This window comes from Venturia canescens, chromosome 1 (assembly GCF_019457755.1).
Source record: "Venturia canescens isolate UGA chromosome 1, ASM1945775v1, whole genome shotgun sequence".
In the NCBI taxonomy this organism is placed as follows: domain Eukaryota; kingdom Metazoa; phylum Arthropoda; class Insecta; order Hymenoptera; family Ichneumonidae; genus Venturia; species Venturia canescens.
In genome coordinates this window covers 16,812,439-16,837,189 of record NC_057421.1, presented here as the reverse complement: position 1 = coordinate 16,837,189, position 24,751 = coordinate 16,812,439, and the positions used below count along the sequence as shown (strand labels likewise).

Sequence of the window (24,751 nt, the reverse complement as noted above, 5' to 3'; positions counted from 1 at the left end):
AATAACATTGAATGTTGTTTCTTTGTTATTACAGGTAGGATTTATAATTAAGATCAGTAGTATATAAGTATTTTCTTGTAAATTCTGCGAAATAATAAAACTTTGTTATTACAGAGAAACAATACAACTTGTTATTCACAAAAACGAAATCCACATTATAAATATATGAAATTCAATAACCGATTTTCATGATCCGGGCCACAGCCTCGACCCCGGCACGTTCCTATATCATGGAAGCGACATTTTTTGTCGCATTTTACTCCAACTTCAAATCCCAAGGTGATTAGTAGGCCTACATTCGGCTTTTTAACTAGTCTCCAGACCGAATTCGTTCCAAACTCATGCGAACAGATGCTCCGTTCACTCATTTTGATAAGTGTATAAACCCGTGATTTTTCTGGAAGAATAATCGCATTCCGTTCGATACTTCGCATCGCGGTTGTGTTGTTTGCAGTTCGGTCCGTTGGCCAGTTTGCTGTTTTCGATGAAGAACGCTGATGACGTGGGAAAAGAGATTATCATGCGGTAAGTTATTCAATTACTACGACTAATCAAGAATTGTAAACGACCAGGATGTGACTAAAAACTGGGGTGGCCATTGTAATATGGAGAGTATAATTCTGTTACTAAATTCATGACGTAAAGCTGTCCGTACAAATTTATTGTAATACAGCCGAATACATTTGCAATCTAGTGACAGAACAAAACCAAATCTGCATAATATTACTGTAATTCTAAAACATCACTTTGGTGTCCCTCTCCGAATTTCTTGAAACTGCTGTATGTGAAAGAGCATTCGAAAGTAAGAGACACGTATTTTTTTTTATCGGCGGAAAAACGGTTTTAAGGGGTGAAACCACCCTTGAAAGTAAGGCATGTCAGGGGGTGATTTTGCAGTTTCGCCAACAAGCACTCAACTGATTTTGATAAAACCAAAACCAAAATGTTTCTTATCCGAAGTGATGAAAAGTTCACCATGTGCACGAAAAAAAAAACAGGGGGTTAACCACCCTTACATTCTTATATATCTCACGCCACAATAAAAAGGAACGAATATGATGGAATGAAACGGGTTCTATTTCCATGAAAACATGAAAATAAAGTTCACGTGTTTTTGCATTTTTGCAAAATAGCAGTCTTAAGGGGGTGAACTACCCCTTTTTTGAATTTTCGTACTGTAGGTGGTTTATTTTTGTTTTACATGATTTTGCTGATTCGAAATATTATAATAGTTTCGAATCAAGATATTCTGACGTATCGAAGTCAATACAAGACTCTGAAAGGGTGAATCTCCCCCACACGATTTTCCTCTTTATTCGCTATTTCAAAATTTCTCCCTGCATTTCGTTCAATTTGGTTGCTCTGCATCGAAATTACAAATTTAATAATTTTAGGAACATATAAAACTCATTTTGACCTGGATGGTGGCGGTTTGGCGGGGAGGGGAGGGGGGGGGGGAGTTCCCACAACTACTTTTTCGGTGATCACAGAAAGCTTGTAAACTGCACGTAAATGAATAAGTTACCATGCTACAGATAAAAATGTCTCTATAAAACACTTTCTTAACTTTGGCGGAAAAATAGAGGCGTAGACATATAACCCCGGTGTTTGTGCTAGATAAGAATCTTATCAAGTAGTTATGATCACCTGATATTTTTTGGCATTCTCGCACACACCGAATAACATTAGTTATTCCGAATATTCTTGAGTCATGCATCAGATAAAGACGTTATCAGGCATCGTGAGATTAATAAATATATTTTTCTTTCGATACTTATTTTCAAAGGCGGTAACCATACTGTAAAAAAAATCTGTATTGGAATTAATATAAAAGTGTAGGAAGTCTTTTTACAGATACCGTTTATTAATTTTAATATTGTCGTCTGAAAATCAATGCCCTGCTTTCGGAATGTCTAATAATCGTTTAGTAATATCCCAACACTTAAGTACTGGAAAAATCATATACACTGTAAAAAATTTCTGTATGAAAATTAATATACATGTATAGGAAGTTCTTACGCGGACACGGTGTTGTTGATGTAGCTAAAGATGCATCGAAAAAAATATTATTTTATCAATTGAAAAATTATTTTTCACTACCCGTGATGGTCATCACAATTTCTGGTACCTCTAGAATCATTTTATTTGAAGAAAAATTCCTACCCTACATGGGGGGATTCGATCCGATCTACCTACCTACCTACATATTTTTAACTACGCACTACCACGACATTGGTAGATATAAGCCAAAAAGGCATTATATAAGATTTGTGACTTAACTCTTTAAGTTAGAAATGTTTCGTCTGCACCGATTTTGATAAAAATTGGTATCCGAAAGTTTATTAGCATTGTACTAGTGCATATTTGAGTGAGCTCCAAATCGTGCGTGCTTTTTCTGTGCTTTTGGTGTATTGTACCTACTACTTTTACCAGCATGAAATTCAACCCAATCAACGTTATCAAATTGTTACTGGCTACATTTGAGGCTATGAACATTGCACAAACTCCTGTTAATAATGCAGAAATAGAGATGAAGGAGAATTTCGAAAAAATTTTAATCGATTCTATGCAAGATTACAACGGGATTGAGATGATACAGGAAGAAACTCTTGATTTTCAAGAACCATTTAAAGAGTTCGAAGCAATTGCTGTTGAAGATATCATATGGCAAAAGGATGATGATGTCGATTCCGACGCTTGTTCTGGTGACGATGAGCTGAGCTATGATTATAAAAAAAAGCTGTTGAATATTGGAGATCTGGTAAAAAAAAAGAATTACAGTTTTGAAACCGTCAAACAAAAATACAAATCTGTAAAATCCATACGGCAGTTACGACGCTGGGCACAACAACTGAACAAGGATGGTACATATAAAGAAAAACTAGCTGGTGTCATTGTTCATGATATTGACCTTCGAAAGTGGGCTCTACAGGCACAGAAAGAAATAGGCTATGAAGATATACGATTCAAAGCCTCTCATAACTGGCTATGGAAATTTAAGAAATCGCATCGCATTGTTTCCAAAAAAATTAATAAATTTATAACGAGAAAAACTGTGGAGGAAGAAGCGCTTCTGCAAACAAATGCGGACAAATTTGTTCAAGATGTTAAATTACTAATAGAAAAGTATGGTTCAAGCAATGTATATAATTCGGACCAAAGCGGTTTTCAACTGGAAATCCATTCAGCACGAACTTTAGCGATGGAAGGATCGAAAAAAGTTGAATGTGTTGTACAATTGAAAGATTAAACGAACTTACCTTAAGGTAAGAGTCGCGCGACTCTATGGTCAAATGACTATTTATTAATCGTCGAAATAAAATAGGTTATAAGAAAGGTTTTCTGTATTGAATAAATCTTGGGGCAATTTAAACTGGATTCGTCTAAATTTATACAAGATCATATTTAATAATTTATGATTTAAAATATCTTATGATTGCTTATTTGACCCGGTTTTTCAATATATACATATATATATCGGTTCTCTTCTCACCTGACAGTCGAAAGATATCCTAGCCTCCAAACTCGCCGGCTATCACGAAAAGTATATATATATATATGTATACATTCTTAACGTTGCCAAGTATATCGAGCCACTTCATGGCAGTCGATCTCCTTCCATTTTCTGAGTTTTCATCGAGATTATTTTAAAAATTCTCTTCGAATTAGTCGATGGCCCTATATTTTTATGGTCACATTATAATCTTTATAATATAATCTATGAGGAGCAATTTTATCATAAACTATATCTAATCGATAAGGAAATGAATTCTGCAATCATAGTGTTGGCGGGATGGGTTTCTCATACGATGCCGTGTTATATTTCTATTTTTGATCGTAAATTTCTTGATATAATTTTCGGTAACCTATCAAATCCTTTAGCCATATGAAAGTTTATCACGTAAAAATGGTATAATTTAAAAATCACGAGTTCGTCTAATATCGATTGTCGCACGACTCCTACCTTAAGTGAAGTTCAATCTTAATTGTATGTAGCGCCTCTTCCGAAGATCACTGGTAGTACCCTTTCCTACTACAGATAGCCCACAGGTTTAAAGTAAACAAAAAAGGAGCGACACTCTCGGGTCTCCCTTCGGTTCGTCTCCGATACTTACGTCATTCCTTTTCTTGTGCAGAGCGCACAAACAGGTTATAAATTGTCTGTGACTAGAAAAGTCGAAAATGGGACGCAAAAGAAATCGTGAGGAAGATCCAACGGACGAACGAATACGAAGGTTGGAGAAAAAACTCAAAAAATACAAGCGAAAAATACAAGCGAGTTAAGTCACAAAACTTATATAATGCCTTTTTGGCTTACATCTACCAATGTCGTGGTAGTGTAGTTGGTAGCGTGCGTAGTTAAAAATATGTAGGTGGGTAGGTAGATCGGATCAAATCCCCCCATGTAGGTAGGAATTTTTCTTCAAATAAAATGATTCTAGAGGTACCAGAAATTGTGATGACCATCACGGGTAGTGAAAAATAATTTTTCAATTGATAAAATAATATTTTTTTCGATGTATCTTTAGCTACATCAACAACACCGTGTCCGCGTAAGAACTTCCTATACATGTATATTAATTTTCATACAGAAATTTTTTACAGTGTATATGATTTTTCCAGTACTTAAGTGTTGGGATATTACTAAACGATTATTAGACATTCCGAAAGCAGGGCATTGATTTTCAGACGACAATATTAAAATTAATAAACGGTATCTGTAAAAAGACTTCCTACACTTTTATATTAATTCCAATACAGATTTTTTTTACAGTATGGTTACCGCCTTTGAAAATAAGTATCGAAAGAAAAATATATTTATTAATCTCACGATGCCTGATAACGTCTTTATCTGATGCATGACTCAAGAATATTCGGAATAACTAATGTTATTCGGTGTGTGAGAATGCCAAAAAATATCAGGTGATCATAACTACTTGATAAGATTCTTATCTAGCACAAACACCGGGGTTATATGTCTACGCCTCTATTTTTCCGCCAAAGTTAAGAAAGTGTTTTATAGAGACATTTTTATCTGTAGCATGGTACCTTATTCATTTACGTGCAGTTTACAAGCTTTCTGTGATCACCGAAAAAGTAGTTGTGGGAACTCCCCCCCCCCCCCCCCTCCCCTCCCCGCCAAACCGCCACCATCCAGGTCAAAATGAGTTTTATATGTTCCTAAAATTATTAAATTTGTAATTTCGATGCAGAGCAACCAAATTGAACGAAATGCAGGGAGAAATTTTGAAATAGCGAATAAAGAGGAAAATCGTGTGGGGGAGATTCACCCTTTCAGAGTCTTGTATTGACTTCGATACGTCAGAATATCTTGATTCGAAACTATTATAATATTTCGAATCAGCAAAATCATGTAAAACAAAAATAAACCACCTACAGTACGAAAATTCAAAAAAGGGGTAGTTCACCCCCTTAAGACTGCTATTTTGCAAAAATGCAAAAACACGTGAACTTTATTTTCATGTTTTCATGGAAATAGAACCCGTTTCATTCCATCATATTCGTTTCTTTTCATTGTGGCGTGAGAAATATAAGAATGTAAGGGTGGTTAACCCCCTGTTTTTTTTTTTCGTGCACAGGGTGAACTTTTCATCACTTCGGATAAGAAACATTTTGGTTTTGGTTTTATCAAAGTCAGTTGAGTGCTTGTTGGCGAAACTGCAAAATCACCCCCTGACATGCCTTACTTTCAAGGGTGGTTTCACCCCTTAAAACCGTTTTTCTGCCGATAAAAAAAAATACGTGTCTCTTACTTTCGAATGCTCTTTCACATACAGCAGTTTCAAGAAAATCGGAGGGGGACACCAAAGTGATGTTTCTTGTAAGACCATTGAATTGATTGACATGTGGATATCTGTCGTAGGAATAAAAAAAAATTAAAATCGACCCACTTGGTTAGTGGACTGACAGTATTGATGGCATTCATACTACTCTTGTGTGGTACTTCATCATTCACGGAAGGGAAATCCATATCAAACCCCTGTAAAAACTCAGACACAATGAACGGTCTGTAACTTTGTTTCTTAACGTCTTGAATTCAATTTTATGTACATTACATTTGATGTTAAATCATGTATTGGTTTGACTCTTAAGATGAAGATATTTTGGAATGTTGTTATCTCGTGGAGTTTCTAAATTCCGCGAAACATTCGGATATGAAGCCTCCATAATGAAGTTCAAATCACTAGTGAAAAATTTAAACAATTTCAGGTCATCATGATGATACATGCCTAACGCCAGAATGCATAAACGCCGGTACGTGATGAAACTTGAAAAAAATCTTGATGTCGGAATGTTGATGATGAATGTTGGAGTCTGAAGTCAAAAGCTCGGATTGTTTTTACTCATTTGGCATTGAAAAAATGCAATTCAATTTTCAGATCACAGCTGAATTGTTCATAAGTGTAATTTAATTTTCAGCATCAACGTTCCTGAAAAACATGGATCCCGCCGTTGATCCGTGTCACGACTTTTATCACTATGCCTGCGGTGGTTTTATCAATGAAACGATCATACCTGACAGTCTGGGCAAGGTGGACAGCTTTAGTATTGTATCCGAGAAGCTTTTTAATCACCTGAAATTAATTATACGAGCCGAAATGAAACCCGATGAGCCAAAATACACTAGGCTAGTTAAACATTTCTACAAGAATTGCATGAATAAAAGTGAGTATCGAATTGTTGCAAGCTGTAGGATAAAAGCACAGGAGCTCATTTTTAAATTCTGCCGTTGAAGAAAATATTGGTGGTGGGCACTAAAATATCAGCTTTCGATATCAATCGATGAAAAATGTTTTCAGCTGCAAGAGAGAGCGCAGGGCTCAAGTCCCTTCACGCGCAGTTGGACAAACTGGGTGGATGGCCAGTTGTTCTTGGTAATAATTGGACGGAAGATAACTTCGATTGGCGGAGCACAATTTATAAGTTGCGAAATACCGGCTTGTCCTACGATTCGCTTATTTCGGTTAGCGTTATGGCAGATCCAAAAAATAGGACAAGACGTGTAGTTACGGTAATTGAGACGATTGGAATAATTCCTAAATACATTGTAGCCAGCATCGCGCCAAAATTCACGTCGTTTTATTTTTTTATTAAATAGCTCAGTCACTCGAATTCGAGATACTTAGACAGTGGCTCTGACGGGAGAATCCTCAATGCCTATTACCGATTCATGATTGATGTTGCTGTGATACTCGGCGCTGATGAGCGGCGCGCTGTGAACGACTTTTACGAATCATCCGTATTTGAAATCCGCTTGCACTCGGTATGGACATCCTTAAAATAGTTTCTTTGCGCGAGTTTTATTTGAAAACTTCGAGTGCTCATTTCTGCAGCAACAATAATTCTTTTTCGATATTATGAAGCTCGAATTACTGGTAAAGCCACAACGGAACGCGACGCAGTTCTACAATCTGATGACAGTCAAAGAGTTGTCGAAAACTTACCCAAGTATACCCTGGCAAGAATATATCAGCAGACTGTTACCATCGTCCATTACCATTGGAGAGGACGAGATTGTTAACGTATTGACGCCACGCTATTTCGCTAACTTGGAAGATTTACTGAAAACTACTCCAAAGAGAACACAAGCCAACTACCTCATATGGCAAGCTATGTCGAATTTGCTGCCTCATCTCAATGATGCCATACGAGACAAGGTACAGATTTTCATGGCTACATATTTCGGAAATACCGAAAGGAAGAGCCAATCACGGGAATGCATAGAAACTGTGCTTGCGAAACTCCCACTCGCTACGAGTGCCATGTACGTTAGGAAATATTCTGACGAAGAGACTAAACGAAATATTGCCAAAATGGTGATGGATATCAAGGAGCAGTACAACATCACTTTGAGCCAGGTACGAATCTACTTATTCTAGACAGAATAATATTGAATCGTGATTGCTCGGTGGGTGAGAAAACGGGATGACGGATTGTGAAATTGGGAAGTTTTTTCCCGGAATTCTGGCATAATTCGTTGCAGGTTTTCATCGCTACTCACTCCACTTTAGAGTTGCTTTTTTAGGCTTTACGAAATCCTGTTAGGCTCTCAAAAGTGGTGTCAACAGAGAATCTTATCCCGAATGCGCTACCGTATTGCATTTGAGCGTGAGTCGGAGACAAACTGTGGAAAACTCGGCAAACACTAACGGCTATATTTTTCATTGAGCTCTGATTGGTTAACACCTTGGAAAACACAGAAAACCTGCCTCGCGCTTAGCAATTGATGCGTAAATCGAGACATAGCTAAATGTTTATTTAGCAGAGTGTTGCCCTGAGCCGAGAGTGTTTTACTTGAGGCACCGCCTTCGCTATTGGACCGTCTTATAATGTTTTAACGACAATCTTCATATACGATGCTTTATACGATCAGTTTGACGATAGCAGCTTTCTACAAATACCTTGATCAGTGGATAACCTACGTAATAACCATTTTTGTCATTGGACTTGATATAATTTCAATCAAAATGAACTAGAAACAGAAAAAAGTGGGGGTAAACAACACAGAAATGAATTATTAATATTTTTTTATTTTTTTGGGCCGTATTCGCTCTACAATTTATTGGATAATGTGGTTGTACGCGGAGATAATTAAATTTGAAAAATTACCGTGAGTACCGATAGTGCGATGACGCGCTGCAATTCATGGTTTTATTATGGGAGAAAAATTGAATTTTCCTATAAATTAAATAGTATTTATAGTTCAAAGTAGGAACTATGACCGGAGTATTGGTAAATTGTGACGTCCTATCAGCAATACTTACTATAATAAAACTGAAAATTTCGCAAAATATGAAAAATTTCACAGTGCGTTACAGGAATGAATACTTTTCGTTAACTTGTCTCCGCACTCAAATATATCACAGTAAATTTTACAGTGAATTTCACGCTAAATATCATCGTTTAATTCCCTACGTATTTAACGATTCCATAGATCGGTTGGATGGATGAAAAAACACGAATGAAGGCACTGGACAAGCTCAATGCGATGGTCACTTACATCTCACATTCTGATGAGATGTTGAACGAGGAAAAACTGAACGCATTTTACCAAAAACTTGATTTGTCCGGGGACAATTATTTCGAGAATTTATTGAACTTGACGTTATTCAACATGGAAATACCGTTAGAAAAATTGCGTAAACCGGTGAATAAAACTGATTGGACGGATGACAAATATTCTGCAACTGTCAATGCCTTTTATGACAGGATTGACAATAGTATAAGTGAGTTAATTGATTCGCATAAAACATACCACGAAAAATCGTGATACACAGAAAAGTTACAAACCCCAATGTGCATTGTATTTTCAGGTTTACTAGCTGGTATTCTTCAAGATGTTTTCTATGACAATGATCGCCCAAAATATATAAATTATGGCTCGATTGGATCCATTATTGGCCATGAATTAACACATGGATTCGACGACATGGGAAAACAATATAATGAGAATGGGAATATTTTTAACTGGTGGACACCCTCAACCGAACAAAATTTTACTCAACGTGTGCAGTGCCTCATTGAACAGTATGGGAATTATACCGTTCCCGAGGTCAACCAAACTGTGAGTATATTTTTGAAATTAGCCTTTCCATGCTTCCATATCTATTTCAAACGCTTCATTCGACTATATATAAAAATCGAACGTGACATAGGATTGAGTATACTTTACATAATTGTGGTCCGCCTGATATTTTTCTCTTTATTAATTTTTAGTTGAACAGTTTCATGACACAAAGTGAAAATATTGCGGACAATAGTGGTGTGAAAATGGCATATTTGGCGTACAACCGTTGGGTTGCGAGAAATCAAGCGGAGAAGAAATTGCCCGGAATTGATCGGACCCCGAAGCAATTATTCTGGCTCAGCGCTGCCAATATCTGGTGCACTAAATACACACAAGAATCTCTTCTCGTTGGGTTACGGGGAGACCCACACAGTCCGGCTGAGCTACGGATCCTCGGTTCATTCTCAAATAATGTTGAATTTGCAAATGATTTCAAATGTCCAGAGGGTTCGAGAATGAATCCGACAAAAAAATGTCCCATTTGGTGAATTAAAAATGAGTGCGAACCTCGAAAGTGACACTTGTCGTTAACGACGAAATCTTCATTGGAATTTTTCATCATTTTGTTTTCCAAAATAAAAATAAAAAATATGTGAATTCTCAACATCTTCCAAAATGTTTTGAGTCAATTTTACTGAAACATTTTTCACAGGATTTCGAAAACCATTGGAAGCAACGAATTTTCTCACATGTGAATGCATTCAATACGAATAGCTAACACTTTTTTGATCTCATGAAAGATAGTAAGCAGTGATAGAAGCGACGACCAAAGCGTGTGCTCCATTTTTTTTCCAAAAACCTTTTCGAAAATATGATCCTCGCTATAAAGTTTTGGAGTCGATTCAATTATCAAATTTCTCATATTCAAAAAGCGAATCCAAAGAAAAACTATTTTTGATGATATCACTGAAAAAATCCAAAATCCAAAGACATTTAGAATTCAAAAAATTTCACTTTCGAAATAACAAACATAATGTTAGATTTTTCAGGACTGATTTAAAAAGTGACAAAAGAGCGTCCAACGAGGGCCCCCAACGTTTAGCCTAGGAATCCATAAGCCGTGGTAGGGAGAAATGAAAAAACTTGACGAGGTCTCGCCTTTCAGACCGGAACACGAGGAAAATAAAAAGATTTTTATTGAAAAAACGGTGTGAACTAGATACGTCAAGAGTCGATGTAAAAGTAAGAATTGTCTCCTCGAGATCTTCGAGTTTTCAATGCATTATGGCGATGCTGATAATTCATGGCCGTCTTCGACCGAGCACACTATTTTAGTTTCGTTTTTTTCTCCACGGCCCGAGCATCACAAAACGAGTTACGATCAATTGGGTTATGTCAGAAAAAAGAATAATCCTCAAGATTACGAGTTAAAGATCGACGTTTAAATCTATTGATTCCGATCCAACGTAACGCTCCGTTTGAAGCATACACCAAGAAAAAGTTTCCTCATCGTGTTATTGAAATGTCCTCGTGGTTAATAGCAGAGACATTTTTCTTTCGGGCTTTCACGGCCATCTTCATGGCAGAAATGATTTCATCCCGACACAGCCTCTTGAAAAATAATATGAAAAGACATTTTTCTGGTAGTTCGACGAACAAAAATGACTTGGCATTGAAATATTTTCATGGTAATCATCGTGAAAAGTTTCCATTGGAATCACCACTTCCGAAGCCCGATTTGGTCAGTTGTTTATATTTCGGATCCTTCTAATTATTTAAAACGAAGGATAATAGAAAAAATAGTAACATTTCAATAATGTCGAACCATAGTTTTTAGATTTGGTGAATAATTTGAGCCTCGTCGAGTATCATAGTAATGCGATCAGCCAATGGAACTTTGAGAGCAATATAACCAACGAAACGAGAGCAGCAGCGGTAAACTTTTGCTCTTTTTGGCCTCGAGATCGGTATTAGATGTATCATAAAGTTAGGAAGTTAAATCACCAGGTTCACAATATCCATGATAAGTCTTTTTCCCCTGTGAGTGCTCGATTCAAAAAGTCCGGACGGTTTAATCGCAGCTAAGTTCTTCGGAGCGGCTTGCCGGATTCCAGAGATTAGTTTGGCGAGCAGCCACGCAGTACGACTGGAGAAATTTCAACGAATCTACTAGCTGGAAGAGGCAGTTCGAGATGCTTTCTGTTCTTGGTGTAGCAGCCTTGTCTGATAAGAAATTCACGAGGGTAATCCAACACACACGGTTGATTCGATGAATGCACATTCGATTTAATGTCAGTGACCATTTTTTTTCTCAACACAGTTGGATACACTGATTAATGAAATGGAAACGTTATACGGTACAGCAACCATAAACCTGTACAAAAAGCCTGAAAAGAAATCGCGAATGAGCAATCACAAAAAATATCGACAAGAAGAAAAAAGTAGACAAAAAGTGTTGCACATGAAACTTATGGGAGGAAAGAAAAAAGACAAAGTAAATGCCAAAAAATCTAAACCCCGTTCGAAAATAATCCGAGACGCACGCTTGCTGAATATGAAAAGAAGAAAGAAAAAGAAATCAGTAAAAGGTGAAAAACGAAAAGAACATTTTCGAGAAAAACTCAGACTGGAGCCAGGTTAGACAATATTTTTCATAAATATGTATGTCGAAATATGTATTAAGAAATATGATAATATGAAGTTGAAAGCAAATATTGGAAACTTATAAAATCGATTATTGAAGAAAATGGTAACTGTGGTATCGGTGGCTCTAAATTTTTCTATTATCGGATTCAGTACCATTTCACAAAGATACTTTGAAGCTGCACTTGCACACAGATATTCAGGAGATCATGGCGACGTCCGAAGATCCCGAAGTGTTGGCGTACGTATGGAAAGCTTGGCACGATGCCACAGGTAAGAGGATGAAGAAGCAATATGTCGAGTATGTTGGGCTGATGAAGGAGGTGGCTCGGTTGAACGGTAAGAGCTTCTACAGAATCTTTTCACATGCTCTATAACACTCTTTTTACGTTCTCATGTCGGTATCTACGATCGCAGATCTTTCCGATGTTATAGATAGAGCGGATACAACGGTTAGATGCTGACGAAGGAAATTTCACATTACATTATACCAAATTCATATTCAATTGTTATAACGATTAAAGTAATTACAGTTCATCATATCGACTCTATCGGAATAATAAAATATTCGTAATTTTTTATTCTTCTTCACTTATCTTTAAGGTATTCCTTTCGCATGACCGTATTTTTTGGTAGAGCAAATTGGGGCACTCGAAATTTGGACTGATTCTTATCCTCTGAGAAGTCGCGTTTATATACGAAAAGCTTCTGCTTCTGCCATTTTTCCAAGTTCTATTATTAATGTTTTTTAAGCAGATACCCTTTAGTTTTATCGTCGCTATGGATTCCGTACATCTTTTTATATCTGCGAGACAGTTTGTATCAGGAATTTAGAATTTTTTAGTATAAGAATTATAAAATAGAATTGAGATGATGAAATTTCTATAAGCTTTCGTATAAATTTTACGATTTTTGAAGTTTTAATTCTTTATTAAATGTTCGACAGCCTGACCTGAAATTTGGCCAATTTATTCGCATATGCACTTTTACTTTACTGTTATTTGAAATCAGTTATTTGTAAAATATTCGGGTTCGTGAAAGGAATACCTTAATGAACGATCGATAGAAGACGAATGATAACGAATCGAAATAGACAATTTTTAAATGAATGAAAAATGATCACAATTTCAGTGAGATTTTGGAACTAAAAGTTTGACTATTATTCGATGGTTAATTCTGAACACTTTCATTTTATCAATTGACAAGAGACATTGGAATATTCGCTAGAAAGAATATTTTTCCTCAGGATTTCCATCAGCTGGAAAATATTGGACAAGTTCCTACGACGATCCAGACTTTGAGGTTACAGTAGAAAAACTTTGGAAGGAAGTAAAGCCTCTTTATTTACAACTACATGCTTACGTGAGAAATCGAATTCGAGCCAAATACGGAACTAAGAGAGTACCGAAGAGCAGTAATTACATACCGGCACACTTGCTAGGTACTCGCGTGTGTATTAGCCGGTCAATTATCTCGTTACTGCAGTTTTATGTCCTAAGCGAAAGTTAAAAATGATGCGAAAGTACCTCGGAAGAGTGCGATCGTGTTCACGCGTTTAAAGAGTTATTGCTACGTTTATAAACCAAAAAACGAGTGCCCCGCTATCTCAAAAATGAACCACTGAAAAAAATCAGCTAGTTATAAGTACAATGAGACAAAACAATAATTTAAAGTTCTAAAAAAGTCTGAACTTAGAATTTGATGATAATGAAAATCAATGAAAAATAGTTGCTTACCAGCTTCTGTAGTTAATTGAATTTAAAAAATTTTCACATCAGGAGACATGTGGGCTCAATCATGGATTCATATACAAAAATATGCTCTCCCCTATCCGAAACTTAGTGGACACGATTTAACGGCTGCACTCCGGAAAAAAGTGAGTTACAGTAAATCAATAAAATTATTAAATTTTGATTATTTTTATCCTCGCATACGAATACCAGAATTCATCACGCTCATTCGTAATTTGCATGTTTTTCCTACAGAATTATACACCGTTAAAATTTTTCAAACTTTCCGAAGACTTTTTTCACTCGATTGGTTTTACGTGGCTGCCCACGGATTTCTGGACTAATTCAATAATAGAACGTCCCAAAGACAAGCGGGAGATGGTTTGCCACGGTTCCGCTTGGGACATGTTCAACGGCAAAGACTTCCGGTAATCCTCAAGAAATCAATATCTACAGTAAATTTATGAATTTCGAAAAAATAAGAGAGTTTAATCTACAAGTCAAATTGAGATACAAAAATCGACGATTTAACGTGCGTTAGGGTTTAGCCACAAAAAAATACGATCGCAGGATCAAGATGTGCACTCGCGTTACATACGAGGATCTTGTAACAGTTCATCATGAAATGGGTCACGTGTACTATTACATCGAATATAAAGACCAACCTGCAGTTTTCCGGGAAGGTGCTAATCCTGGTATGTCTCAAAATACCCAGTGAATTCACAATCTCACTGACGTCTTGCGATTGTGAATCCGGAGAGGAATCTCATTTTGATAATCATTTTTACTTGATTGCTTAATTATTTATTTTCATAATTGGATCACCTCAAGTGATATTCCAACGAGCGTTCTTGTAGTTTTATCGCTTTTTGAAGCATTTTTTTTGCCACAAACTCAAAATTCTTCTCAATTTTCAATTTTTCTCCCTTTTTCCATTATCCACATCTCGTAGAGAGTTTCTTTGAAATTCATTTCGTCACATACTTAGGATTCCACGAGGCGATAGGTGACACTATTGCCCTCTTAGTGTCCTCACCCATCCACACATCAAGGTTGGGTTTGACCAAGACCGAGACGTACGACGTACACGGTGACATGAATTTCCTGTTTGCGATGGCCCTGCAAAAGGTTGCTTTTTTGCCGTTCGCATATTGCGTCGACAAATGGCGATGGATCGTCTTCGGCAACAACACCTTGCCTGACAACTACAACGGTCTTTGGTGGCAATTGCGGTACACACTTTTGTTTTCTCTTTCTTGACCTCGCTCCCGTTGCTATTTTAGGATTTACACATCCTCTGTCCTTAGAAGCACTTTAGAACAAATTCAAATTTCATTTCATTCAACAGAGCAGAGATTCAAGGCATAGAACCACCCATCGACCGGACCAAGGACGATTTCGATCCTGGATCCAAATACCACATTGCTGCAAGTGTGCCATACATCAGGTGATGACAGAAATTTATGTAAATTCAATTTTTTTTTAAATCAAGTAAAACCTTCAGGATGGGGTTAGAACAGTTTTCATGGGTTTCAAAATTTTCCGAATGAAAAATAAAACGTGTTTTGGATGGATGTGAAAAAAAATTGTTTATTTGTTCCCACATCAAAGCTGCCATTAGAATCCTCGATTAAATGTGACTTTTCGTCTGAGCCATTCATTTCGACATAACGCCAAATCTTATTTTCTGATAGGCTTAAAACAACGAAGATGTGTCGTGCAATTATTTTCAGGTACTTTGTTAGTTTTATCATACAATTTCAATTTTTGGAAGCTGCTTGCCTCGCTTCAGGCGGATACGAGCCAGGTAATCCTCGAAGACCTTTGCATCGATGTGATCTTTATGGCAATATTGAAGGTGGTCTAGGACTGAGGTAATACTGTAAAAAATGTTATTCAACTGACTAAACGTAAAAATATTTGTCAAGGAAATATTTACACCCAGTTGCATTGCTCAATTGAACGCAAACTTTTGATTACTCGTTAGTCTTGCTACGAAAGATCATCACCGATTGAGAAATTCGATCGATTTTTTTTTGAACCCACCAGACAAATGATGAAGCTGGGATCGAGCAAACCGTGGCCGGATGCGATGGAGAAATTCACCGGATCTAGGACAATGCAGACGAAAGGTCTTCTCGCTTACTTTAAACCTTTGTATCACTGGCTGCAGAATGAAAATCGTAGAAGAAACGAGACCGTCGGATTTTAGTTTCCAAAAAATACTTTGTGAAAAGTTTGGCTCAATCGATTTCGAAATGCTTTCCTAAGGATTAAGAATAAAAGTATTCATCTTTCTATAAAAACTTGGTGAATATTAAAAAAAATAAAAATCCTCCGGATATTATAGATGTCAGTTCTTTTCTCTTTTTTTTTCCAACGGTCGAGCTTTTCGACTTCTCGAACAATCCTCAGATTTCTGCTTGTTGATATATTTGCTGAACGAGCCCTCTCTCAGCGCGCACTCGAACTGAATGGATCGACAAAAGTAACTCGAGTAGTAGAAAGACGATGATATGCTATTTCTGTTCCCGTGAAGTTTTTTTCACTCTAGCAGTGGCGAGCTTAACTTTCAATGGTAACAAAACACTTCTAGAAACCTGTCAGTGTACTCGCTTATCGACTCGATCGGTAAGTTTCAACCGAGTTCAACAGATGGAGGTTTCCACTAGTTCGGAGTTTCGTGCAGAGTTCCTACTAGTTTGGAGTTCCCGATATAAACAGAGCCGCACAGAATAAATGATCTCAACATTTCTTTGTATCATGAATAAAAAAAAAACCAAATTTATTCGATGCAAAACGTGATGTTTGATGGGAAATTACATAAATTCGTTTTCTTACTATCAATATTGAATGACAATGCATTTTATTTATTGATATCAAAGCAGTGTTGATGAAATTGAGTCGAAAGTACAAGTTGAAAGTCAAACGATGGTGATAAAAGCGATGTGTGTATCATTTCCTCTCTGAATACACAACTTTTCAATGTTTGTACAACGAAAACGTGAAAGTGCACGGTTTTAGTGACGAAATTCACTTCCTGTGAAATCTCTAGGTAGTTAAAAATCATTATAAAATAAATAATACTTGAAAAATACGATATCAAAGCCTCTTAAGGTATTTCTTTCGCATGACCGTATTTTTTTTATCTATTTTAAGGTAACTACTCAGTTGACAACTTTGCAAAACTATTGTTTTTAATATTTTTACATGTTAATGAGATATGCTGTACTACAAATCCACTAACAATACATTTAATCGGTACGTCAAACTTGGTCCAAAAGCGTTTTGAAAATTTAGCACCTATGAATTCCTTACATTTTTTTCCATCTGCGAGATAGTTTGTATCAGGAATTTAGAATTGTTTAGTATATTTATGAATTTTTGAATAAAAATGAGATGATGGAATCTCCCTAAGTTCCTGTATAAATTTTACGATTTTTGAAGTTTCACAATTCTTTATTAAATGTTCGATCACCTGACCTGAAATTTGGCCAATCTATTCGCATGCACTTTTACTTTGCTGTCATTTAAAATCAGTTATTTGTAGAATATTCGCGTTCGTGAATGGAATACCTTAAACGATAGTGTGAAATTTGGAAACATTAAAAACACACTCACTCTTTCACTTGATCAGCACTTCGATTTGTTATTCACAAATCAGCTTGACATTATTTCGTCAGATATGTTGCGAACTTTTAGCCAACAGCGTGGAAATACGAATAGGCGGACTCGTTTAGTTGCAGAGTCTAATTCTTTCATTCCCTGTTGATGTTCGCCACTTTCACACGTAAGCGTGTACGGGACTCGTTACATGTATTTGCCGTGATATTGGCTCCGTGATCGGGAGAGCCCCGATCGGATCAACTCGGACTTAGGGCACGTCCATTATGCCTCCTTTTCCTCTTTACCAATTCGGAAAGTAAGACCGCTGTTACTACACGTACCTTGTAATACGTGTACTTCATTGTTGTTGCATTGCAGTTATGCGTCTTGCAGCGCACAAGACTGCACGTCCTATTCCACCGCATACCTCAGCGGAAACATTACGTGTCTACGTCAGAGACGCTCAGGTCACGTAGAAACATACGTAATTGTCGGAAAACAATTCAATTCTTACGATATTCTTGTTCCAACCTTTTTATCCATTAAAAATAATAAATATTCGTTTTTTTACTGAAGAGTGGAGCTTTATCCAGCTGAGGAAAAATCATTTGGAAAAATACCATTTAGAAAAGGATTAATTTTAATGATAGTTTCAAAAAATTGAGCAATTGAAAACTGTTGGGCGGGGCACACTCAGTTAGCGAAAGTTCGCTCTTTCCAGCTTGATTTCGTCTCAAAAAAGTTTATTTACTTGTAATATTTCGCACAAGATCACACTAGAGTTCCAGTATAAACAGGCCTTTAAATAATCCTTCAGTAGTTCGGATGTTCTGTGTTAAGGTAGATTTCATTCATCGAAGTTTATTGAGCACGGATACTATTTTAAGTACGGTAATTTCGTATGGATTCGAAGTGGAGTAAAGTGGATTGAAATTTATAAGTAAAATGAACACTAAATACAATCATAGGTAGAGTTGTTTATCGAAGGATATTAGGTTTAATGGGAAAAAGCTGTTAAATATGGCGAAAAGTTGAACTAAATCTGTGCAAGGGTCAGGAGCCGAGGTGCGATAGGATATTTCACGAGCCAGAACTCCAGTCGTTTGAATTGCAGAGTGCATGATATGGATGATAGGAAACCCCTATAACTTTCTCGTTGACTCACTTTCAATGCAGTGCAATGCTGGTTGGAAATGACTTTATTTTCTAGTGTCTGTTTTGTGATTTGTCTACCCATTAAAAATACAGTTGCATTTCAACGGATACAAATACATTTTGACAAATGAGGAGCACGTTGACCCGGCCCTCGTTACTTCGATTTTCGAATGGTGTAACTCATGTTCCGTTTGAACAGTCGATTCAGAGAAGTGATGAACGTTGAGGCCGAAAAGTATCGAGATAGAGCTTGCTATGCATAAACGTCAACGTTATTCAACGTAGCAGAGCACGAAAATGTCACTGCAATATCGTAGGCGTTAAACATATCGATTCTTACATCTACCACTAGTTTAATCGTTCTTTCTCCCTCTTTTTTATTCGATAATGTCTGAAATTCCGGTTCTTGAGATTTTTTGCTCGAGTGTTTTTTTGTCCAATGACTGAAAACTGCTTCAGCTGTTGACCGTTCGATGATGTATGTATCTGATCTAAACTCGTACGATTGCTGGCCCGGGTCCAGCCTTCGGTCTCCTGATCGGACATTCGCCAGAAATTTCGAAACTCTGAGCTAACTACTCGGCGGAAAAGGAGAATGTGTATGCGCGGAGATTAGAGCCGAAAGACAACCAACCACGACGCTCGAGGTTCTTTCGATTCATTGGCTGTTTTGTTTATAAAAAAGCATTTAATATCTTTCGTGATTTACGATCACGTGACTAATCAATTTTTGAGCTGCGTGAATCCGGGTTATGTGATAATTGCTGTTATTATTAACTGGCGAGAATCCGAAGTGATGTCACCGTAAATTCTTCATCCACTTTTTCATACTCGCATCGGTATCGAAAACCAAATTTTTCGAAGTTCCTCCATCAGGTTGCATTCGATCCACCATCATTTTAAAGAATTCTCAGAAAATCCATGTTCGGGGACTGATCAAGAGATTATCGAATAACGAGAATTCCGGTCATGCAACGACCAAGTACTTTTAAAAAGACGACTTACGATTTTTAAGTTAAGTTAATTAATTTAAACACGAAAATCTTTGAGATGAAAATACAAAAAAATTCAATTTCGAAGGTCGATGGAAATGACTATCCACAAGTAATTCGATCGGCAGACGAGCAAAATTGAGGTTCAAGTGTACCGAATGATCAACCAAGGTTTACAGCGAGGGACATTCGCGAGGGAGGGCAAAAGAATAAAAAAAGAGAACCCCTCCAATCATATTGAAGTGCACTCGAAGGTAAATGGTCCCGGCCTCGGAAAAAACCGTCGGAACAAGTGAGCAAAATGAGCAGAGAAAGAGAAAAATCGTATCCTCACAGCCAATTAGGCTGATTCCAATGAATGTGGAATCGCCTTGTTTAATTGGCTCGTAATTTCCTCGATGTGTCATATACGTACGGGCGTAGACCGTGAACTGAATCTGTTCGCAAACGGAAGGAAGTAAAAAGATTCATAAGGATATGAACGGAAAAATAATAACAAAAATAGTATCGATAATCATAAAATTTATACGAGCGGCTCTTCCGACAACCGTACTAATAACGTTAGTGAATTTTCTCGGCATTAACAGAGAGCGCTTGAGTATCTCGACCTTCGTCTCGACTACCCCGGCGTTCGATGGCGACAAAACCACTAATTGATTTTCGATACCTCAAGGCACGAACAATTTAATTGCTGGCAGATCACGATAGCGAATAGATCACGTTGCGATTGCATTTTACAGCAATGGATTACGTGCCGGGCCACGAGTACACTGCTCTCTCACATTCTAATGCTCATTTGTGCTGTGACACTTGGGAGAATATTCGGGTTACCGAGCAGCACTCGAGTGTGCGATTAACGTTTCAATATTTGTCAACAGTTCCGGAAACGTTTAATGCAGTATTCGGACATTTGGAGGACCAGCTTTCAAAAGTAAAATGAACCACACAACGATATTACATTTGATTTTCCACTCCATCCAATCGAACGATCGCTCCTTGCTGCCCCAAGGGCGGAACTAATGTGTATAAGTATTATTAAGCTACAGCTTATGGACAGAGGCTTGGGAAATGAAATCTGGGTTATGTCAATTGAGTTATTGTGATTAGAGGCTCGCCTTGGCTTCCATACAACAATTCAGAAAATAGTGTATTATAATTGTTGACGCGATAATAAAAGGACCTTATGATTATCGGAAGGTTCTCGTGGGTGATTATCCATGGAAATTTATTGGGGCAACCATGAATAATCGCAGTCTCGCTTTTAATTAGGTTGAGTTCTTGAAAATGTTGTATAAACATATGCAGATCGATGTTAATGAATTTCACGTTCAACTTGGCGATATCCAAATTAGTGCTACTCGAAGGTTTTTTTTCTGCGAGTTCCGCATGGTTGGGGGGTTTCCGGAACTTTTTTAGATTCTATCGAGAGTCGAGTCTAGGTCTAGCTGAGACTGTTCAAATTTCCCGAACAGTATTTCGAGTTTTCGAATTCCTTTTTAAGATTTCTGGCCGAAACTTTTCGCCAGTTTTCTCAACAAACTCGTCCGAAAGTATTTCTTCGATTTTTAATGAATTTTTTCGAAAGATCTGACCAAAATTCATTTCAAAACTTCTTCGAACTCAATTCGGAAGTCTCGGTGCGACTCTTTCTCATTCTCTGTAACCGATTTTCGCTGCCCCTTTCTTCCTTTTAATTCTCTTTTTTCTGTTTACATTTCCTCGCGATAAGAATCTGCGAGGAAATCTCGGAAGAGCTTCAGCGGGACTCTCAGAAACGGTATGAACATACTTCTGGCGCATATTTCCCACATCCATTTTTAGCTCGTTTACCATAACTCGTAAGACTTGCGAAATCAATGACGGAGATCCGATGTTCAGGTTTAACGTACAGCGTTGGCACATGGGTTAGATTTTTTGTGTTTTTTTTTTTTTTTTTTTATACGTGCATTACTAAACTCTATTAATTATTCCGTTCGTCCGCTCTTGTACACATTCTTTCTCTACTCGAAATGTTCCGGCGTATCAAGGGCTATACGGGAATATTAGATACGCGTGACGGTGGTTCAGGGACAGTCATTGTTTAGCTCACGCATGTTTTGTCACTTCTGTCACTCGCGTGGCCCGAGAGAATGTAGCAAATAGAGCGATATCAAATATTATCCAAATCATATCATTACACTGCCGCTACGTTGTTGGAAACCTGCGAGAAGGACAAAATCGTCAGAATATTCTCGAATATTGATTTTCATTTTTCCTTTTGAAGCGTAATAGTGCGTGAAGACAAGGAAAGTGTCTTTTCCGATGAATCTGTGCGAACATCCCGTTTTTCCACGACTCGTTCTTTATTCAACGAACCTTCGAGCAGAGACGATTGGTCACGCAGCTGTTATAATTGAAGGATAATTTGCCCGGTAGAATCGAACAATGCGTTTTCTTAAGAATATACGGAATGGACGTTACATCTACGTGAGTGCATAATGCATGAATGTATTTGAATTTATATAAATGTGTATATATTTTCATTGCTCATCGCAAGAAATCCGCGATACGGTATAAGTAATCAGCACTGTTGTTGACAGTCAGCCGCACGACAATCGTCGTGATTTTTTTTATATATCATGAATCTTACAGCGAATAAAAATGGTCTAGAATTTTTACGATTTCGATAATTCGTTGGATCTTACAGTAATCTCAAGGACCGATGACCTCGCGATGTTCAATTGAGATTTCGGACAAATCGAGGCTGTGTCGAATCGCTCAGGGCCTCGCATTCTCCCGTTCGATGTGGCGGGTTCGTACGGAGCGGTGACCAGTTCCGCTGTACAAAATCCTCGTTTCACGGTCGCGTGTCATAAAAGCAATTTCATCTAACCAATCTTTATTTCCCTGTGGCAGGGCGATCGAAAATTTTGATGGAAGCTCAGAGAAGCACATAAGAAAAAAGGAAATTAATATTATCGTGGTCAGCGGATGAATTCGTCTGGAACAAAAAAAAAACCAAGTTGATTTCCAAACCCCTTCGACTTTTCTTACTCCAGTAAAGTTCAGCATCAACAAATATGAAAAAACGTCGCTGAACTTCAAAGAAAACTGTATCCCCGTTAGCTTACGGTTCGGGAACCAAAGCCTCCGTGTATAATTTATCGAATAACTTCAGGTCCTTTCTAACAGGAGTTCACCAAGCCGATTACACTCCACTGCACGATGCATTAGATTTTAAAAAGTTGCCACTCGCGCGTGTGTGTCAAATGCACAGGACCGTCGAAAGACCATTTCCTGTGTTATTTCGAGTCTTAAATAAAGGTCAGTACGCCCTTTTGGATGTGAGGAGCGATATGATGTATGACTTTGACCCGAGGCCGAGCGTAAGGGACACTCACCGTAGTTGCAGCCAATTAAATCACTTCCACTGTTATTACACACCATTTTGTAAGGTGTTGATATATCAGTGTGCGGATAAAGCAAATATAAAAATGTGTAAGCGCACCAGGCGGTGGAGAAACAACGTTACAACAATGATCACGGAAGCAGCATAATTACTTTCACCCTCTTGGATATTTATCCTGGATATTGCAATTGCAAATATCCATGATGGGTTATGAGAGGATATTGCACCTAACGCAACGTACTCAAACTGGTGAAATGATCTGCGAAATTTCAGCTCAGACATCTTACGTTATGCGTGAAAGTATATTTTATAAATTTATGCAGTATTTATTCATGAGCACCTATTATCGTGATGATTTTATAAATTAGAAAACGTTCGAGTCCGATAAAAAGTGAAAATTCGATTGTACTTCATGGGACTTTTGCTGTGGTTCGACTCGATGAAATAAACCGTTCATGGGCGTTCGAGTATTCCAGTTTAAATTGTCACAAATCATTGCGTTCGAACGATGGAAATGCAGTATAATTAAAACCACGCGAAAACTTGTGCTCGCGAACGTCATACTTGGAGCGATCACGAGATTAGCTTTGTTCCAATGCGTTTTTCTGCCGCCCGGTAACTGTCTTTTTGCCTGGTTTTTTTTTCTTCAATTAATCTCGTGATGAGATTCAACGAAGTGAAGGGGTGGAAATAATTAAATTCCATTGTATAATGAAATCTAATGCCACGTGTACTCGATTACGTGCACGAAGTAATTGTCAATTTGACGTCACGACAACAATTTGATCCTCCAGACGCACTCTCGTGCAGTTTGAACAGCATCGAGAGATCCGGATTCCAGCGGGTATCGACTCCGCTGGAAACGGCATTGAAAAGTACGTATGCGCGTGGTAGCGTATCAACGACTCACTTACGTGTGTCCGTAACGTATTCACGTATTGTACAAATCGTATACTGTGTACAAGATCGAGATACGTTAATATGATGGCTAATTATTGTCACGACTAATTAATTTACAGCTCGTTACATTATCGTGGCACTCACCTTACGAATCACACGATGATCGTGAAAATGACTGATGAATAATCGATATAATTTGATGATTTATTGACTGTTGAACGGCGACTGTAGCTCGGGGAATCAGTGCAGTTCGAATCTCGAGGATCGAAACTTCCCAGGGATAGTATTCATGCAAAATAGTGCTATGCTTGCCTCGATTTATTGTAAAAATAAATCCCTAAGCATCTATAGTGAAAAATGGTCCAATTGGAATATCTTTAAAAGCTTTTTTCTTGAGGATTTTCGGAAAATATTGAAGGTAGAACGCTACCTCTTTTGAGGAGCAGGCGGCCCATGGGAAGCCTCACGTCTTACCAACTGCGCGTGAATTTAGTTTCTGGTTTTCCAATTTACATGCAAAATAATAATTGTGTACTTTTAGATGAAAAAATAACTATTTTGACTATAATGTTCCTGGTTTTGGTGGAAAAAGCTTCTTGTTTTATGTTTCTAAATATCAAACATTTGCTTTGACAGCAGCAATGATGGTTTTAGTTTTTAACTGTTGACTGCTCTGCCCAAGCTCGAGGGCAAGTTGCAAGTCGCACTGTTTATATACGAGGGTGCGTTGATCGATGCGACGTTGCCGCGTTTGAAGCTATATCTGCCAGAAGGGAGGTACGGCGAAATCACTGAAAATTTCGCGAGA

The 24,751-nt window shown here is 37.6% G+C and overlaps 2 protein-coding genes across 2 annotated transcripts; both read left to right on the top strand.

Moving 5' to 3' along the window:
* Positions 1 to 500: 500 nt before the first annotated feature.
* On the top strand, positions 501 to 10,128 carry LOC122408272 (neprilysin-2-like). Its single transcript, XM_043414964.1, has 10 exons — positions 501 to 525; positions 5,885 to 6,027; positions 6,232 to 6,276; positions 6,442 to 6,687; positions 6,822 to 7,033; positions 7,121 to 7,285; positions 7,386 to 7,880; positions 8,957 to 9,248; positions 9,336 to 9,586; positions 9,739 to 10,128. Exons 1-10 carry the CDS (start codon positions 521 to 523, stop codon positions 10,075 to 10,077), a joined length of 2,193 nt encoding a protein of 730 aa, XP_043270899.1. The 5' UTR covers positions 501 to 520; the 3' UTR covers positions 10,078 to 10,128.
* Positions 10,129 to 11,117: 989 nt separating this feature from the next.
* On the top strand, positions 11,118 to 16,152 carry LOC122419109 (angiotensin-converting enzyme-like). The gene is made up of 13 exons (XM_043433395.1): positions 11,118 to 11,270; positions 11,360 to 11,464; positions 11,611 to 11,772; positions 11,850 to 12,048; positions 12,326 to 12,511; positions 13,419 to 13,613; positions 13,951 to 14,048; positions 14,158 to 14,330; positions 14,473 to 14,597; positions 14,891 to 15,134; positions 15,251 to 15,349; positions 15,636 to 15,776; positions 15,952 to 16,152. Exons 1-13 carry the CDS (start codon positions 11,118 to 11,120, stop codon positions 16,112 to 16,114), a joined length of 2,043 nt encoding a protein of 680 aa, XP_043289330.1. The 3' UTR covers positions 16,115 to 16,152.
* The last annotated feature ends 8,599 nt before the right edge of the window (positions 16,153 to 24,751 follow it).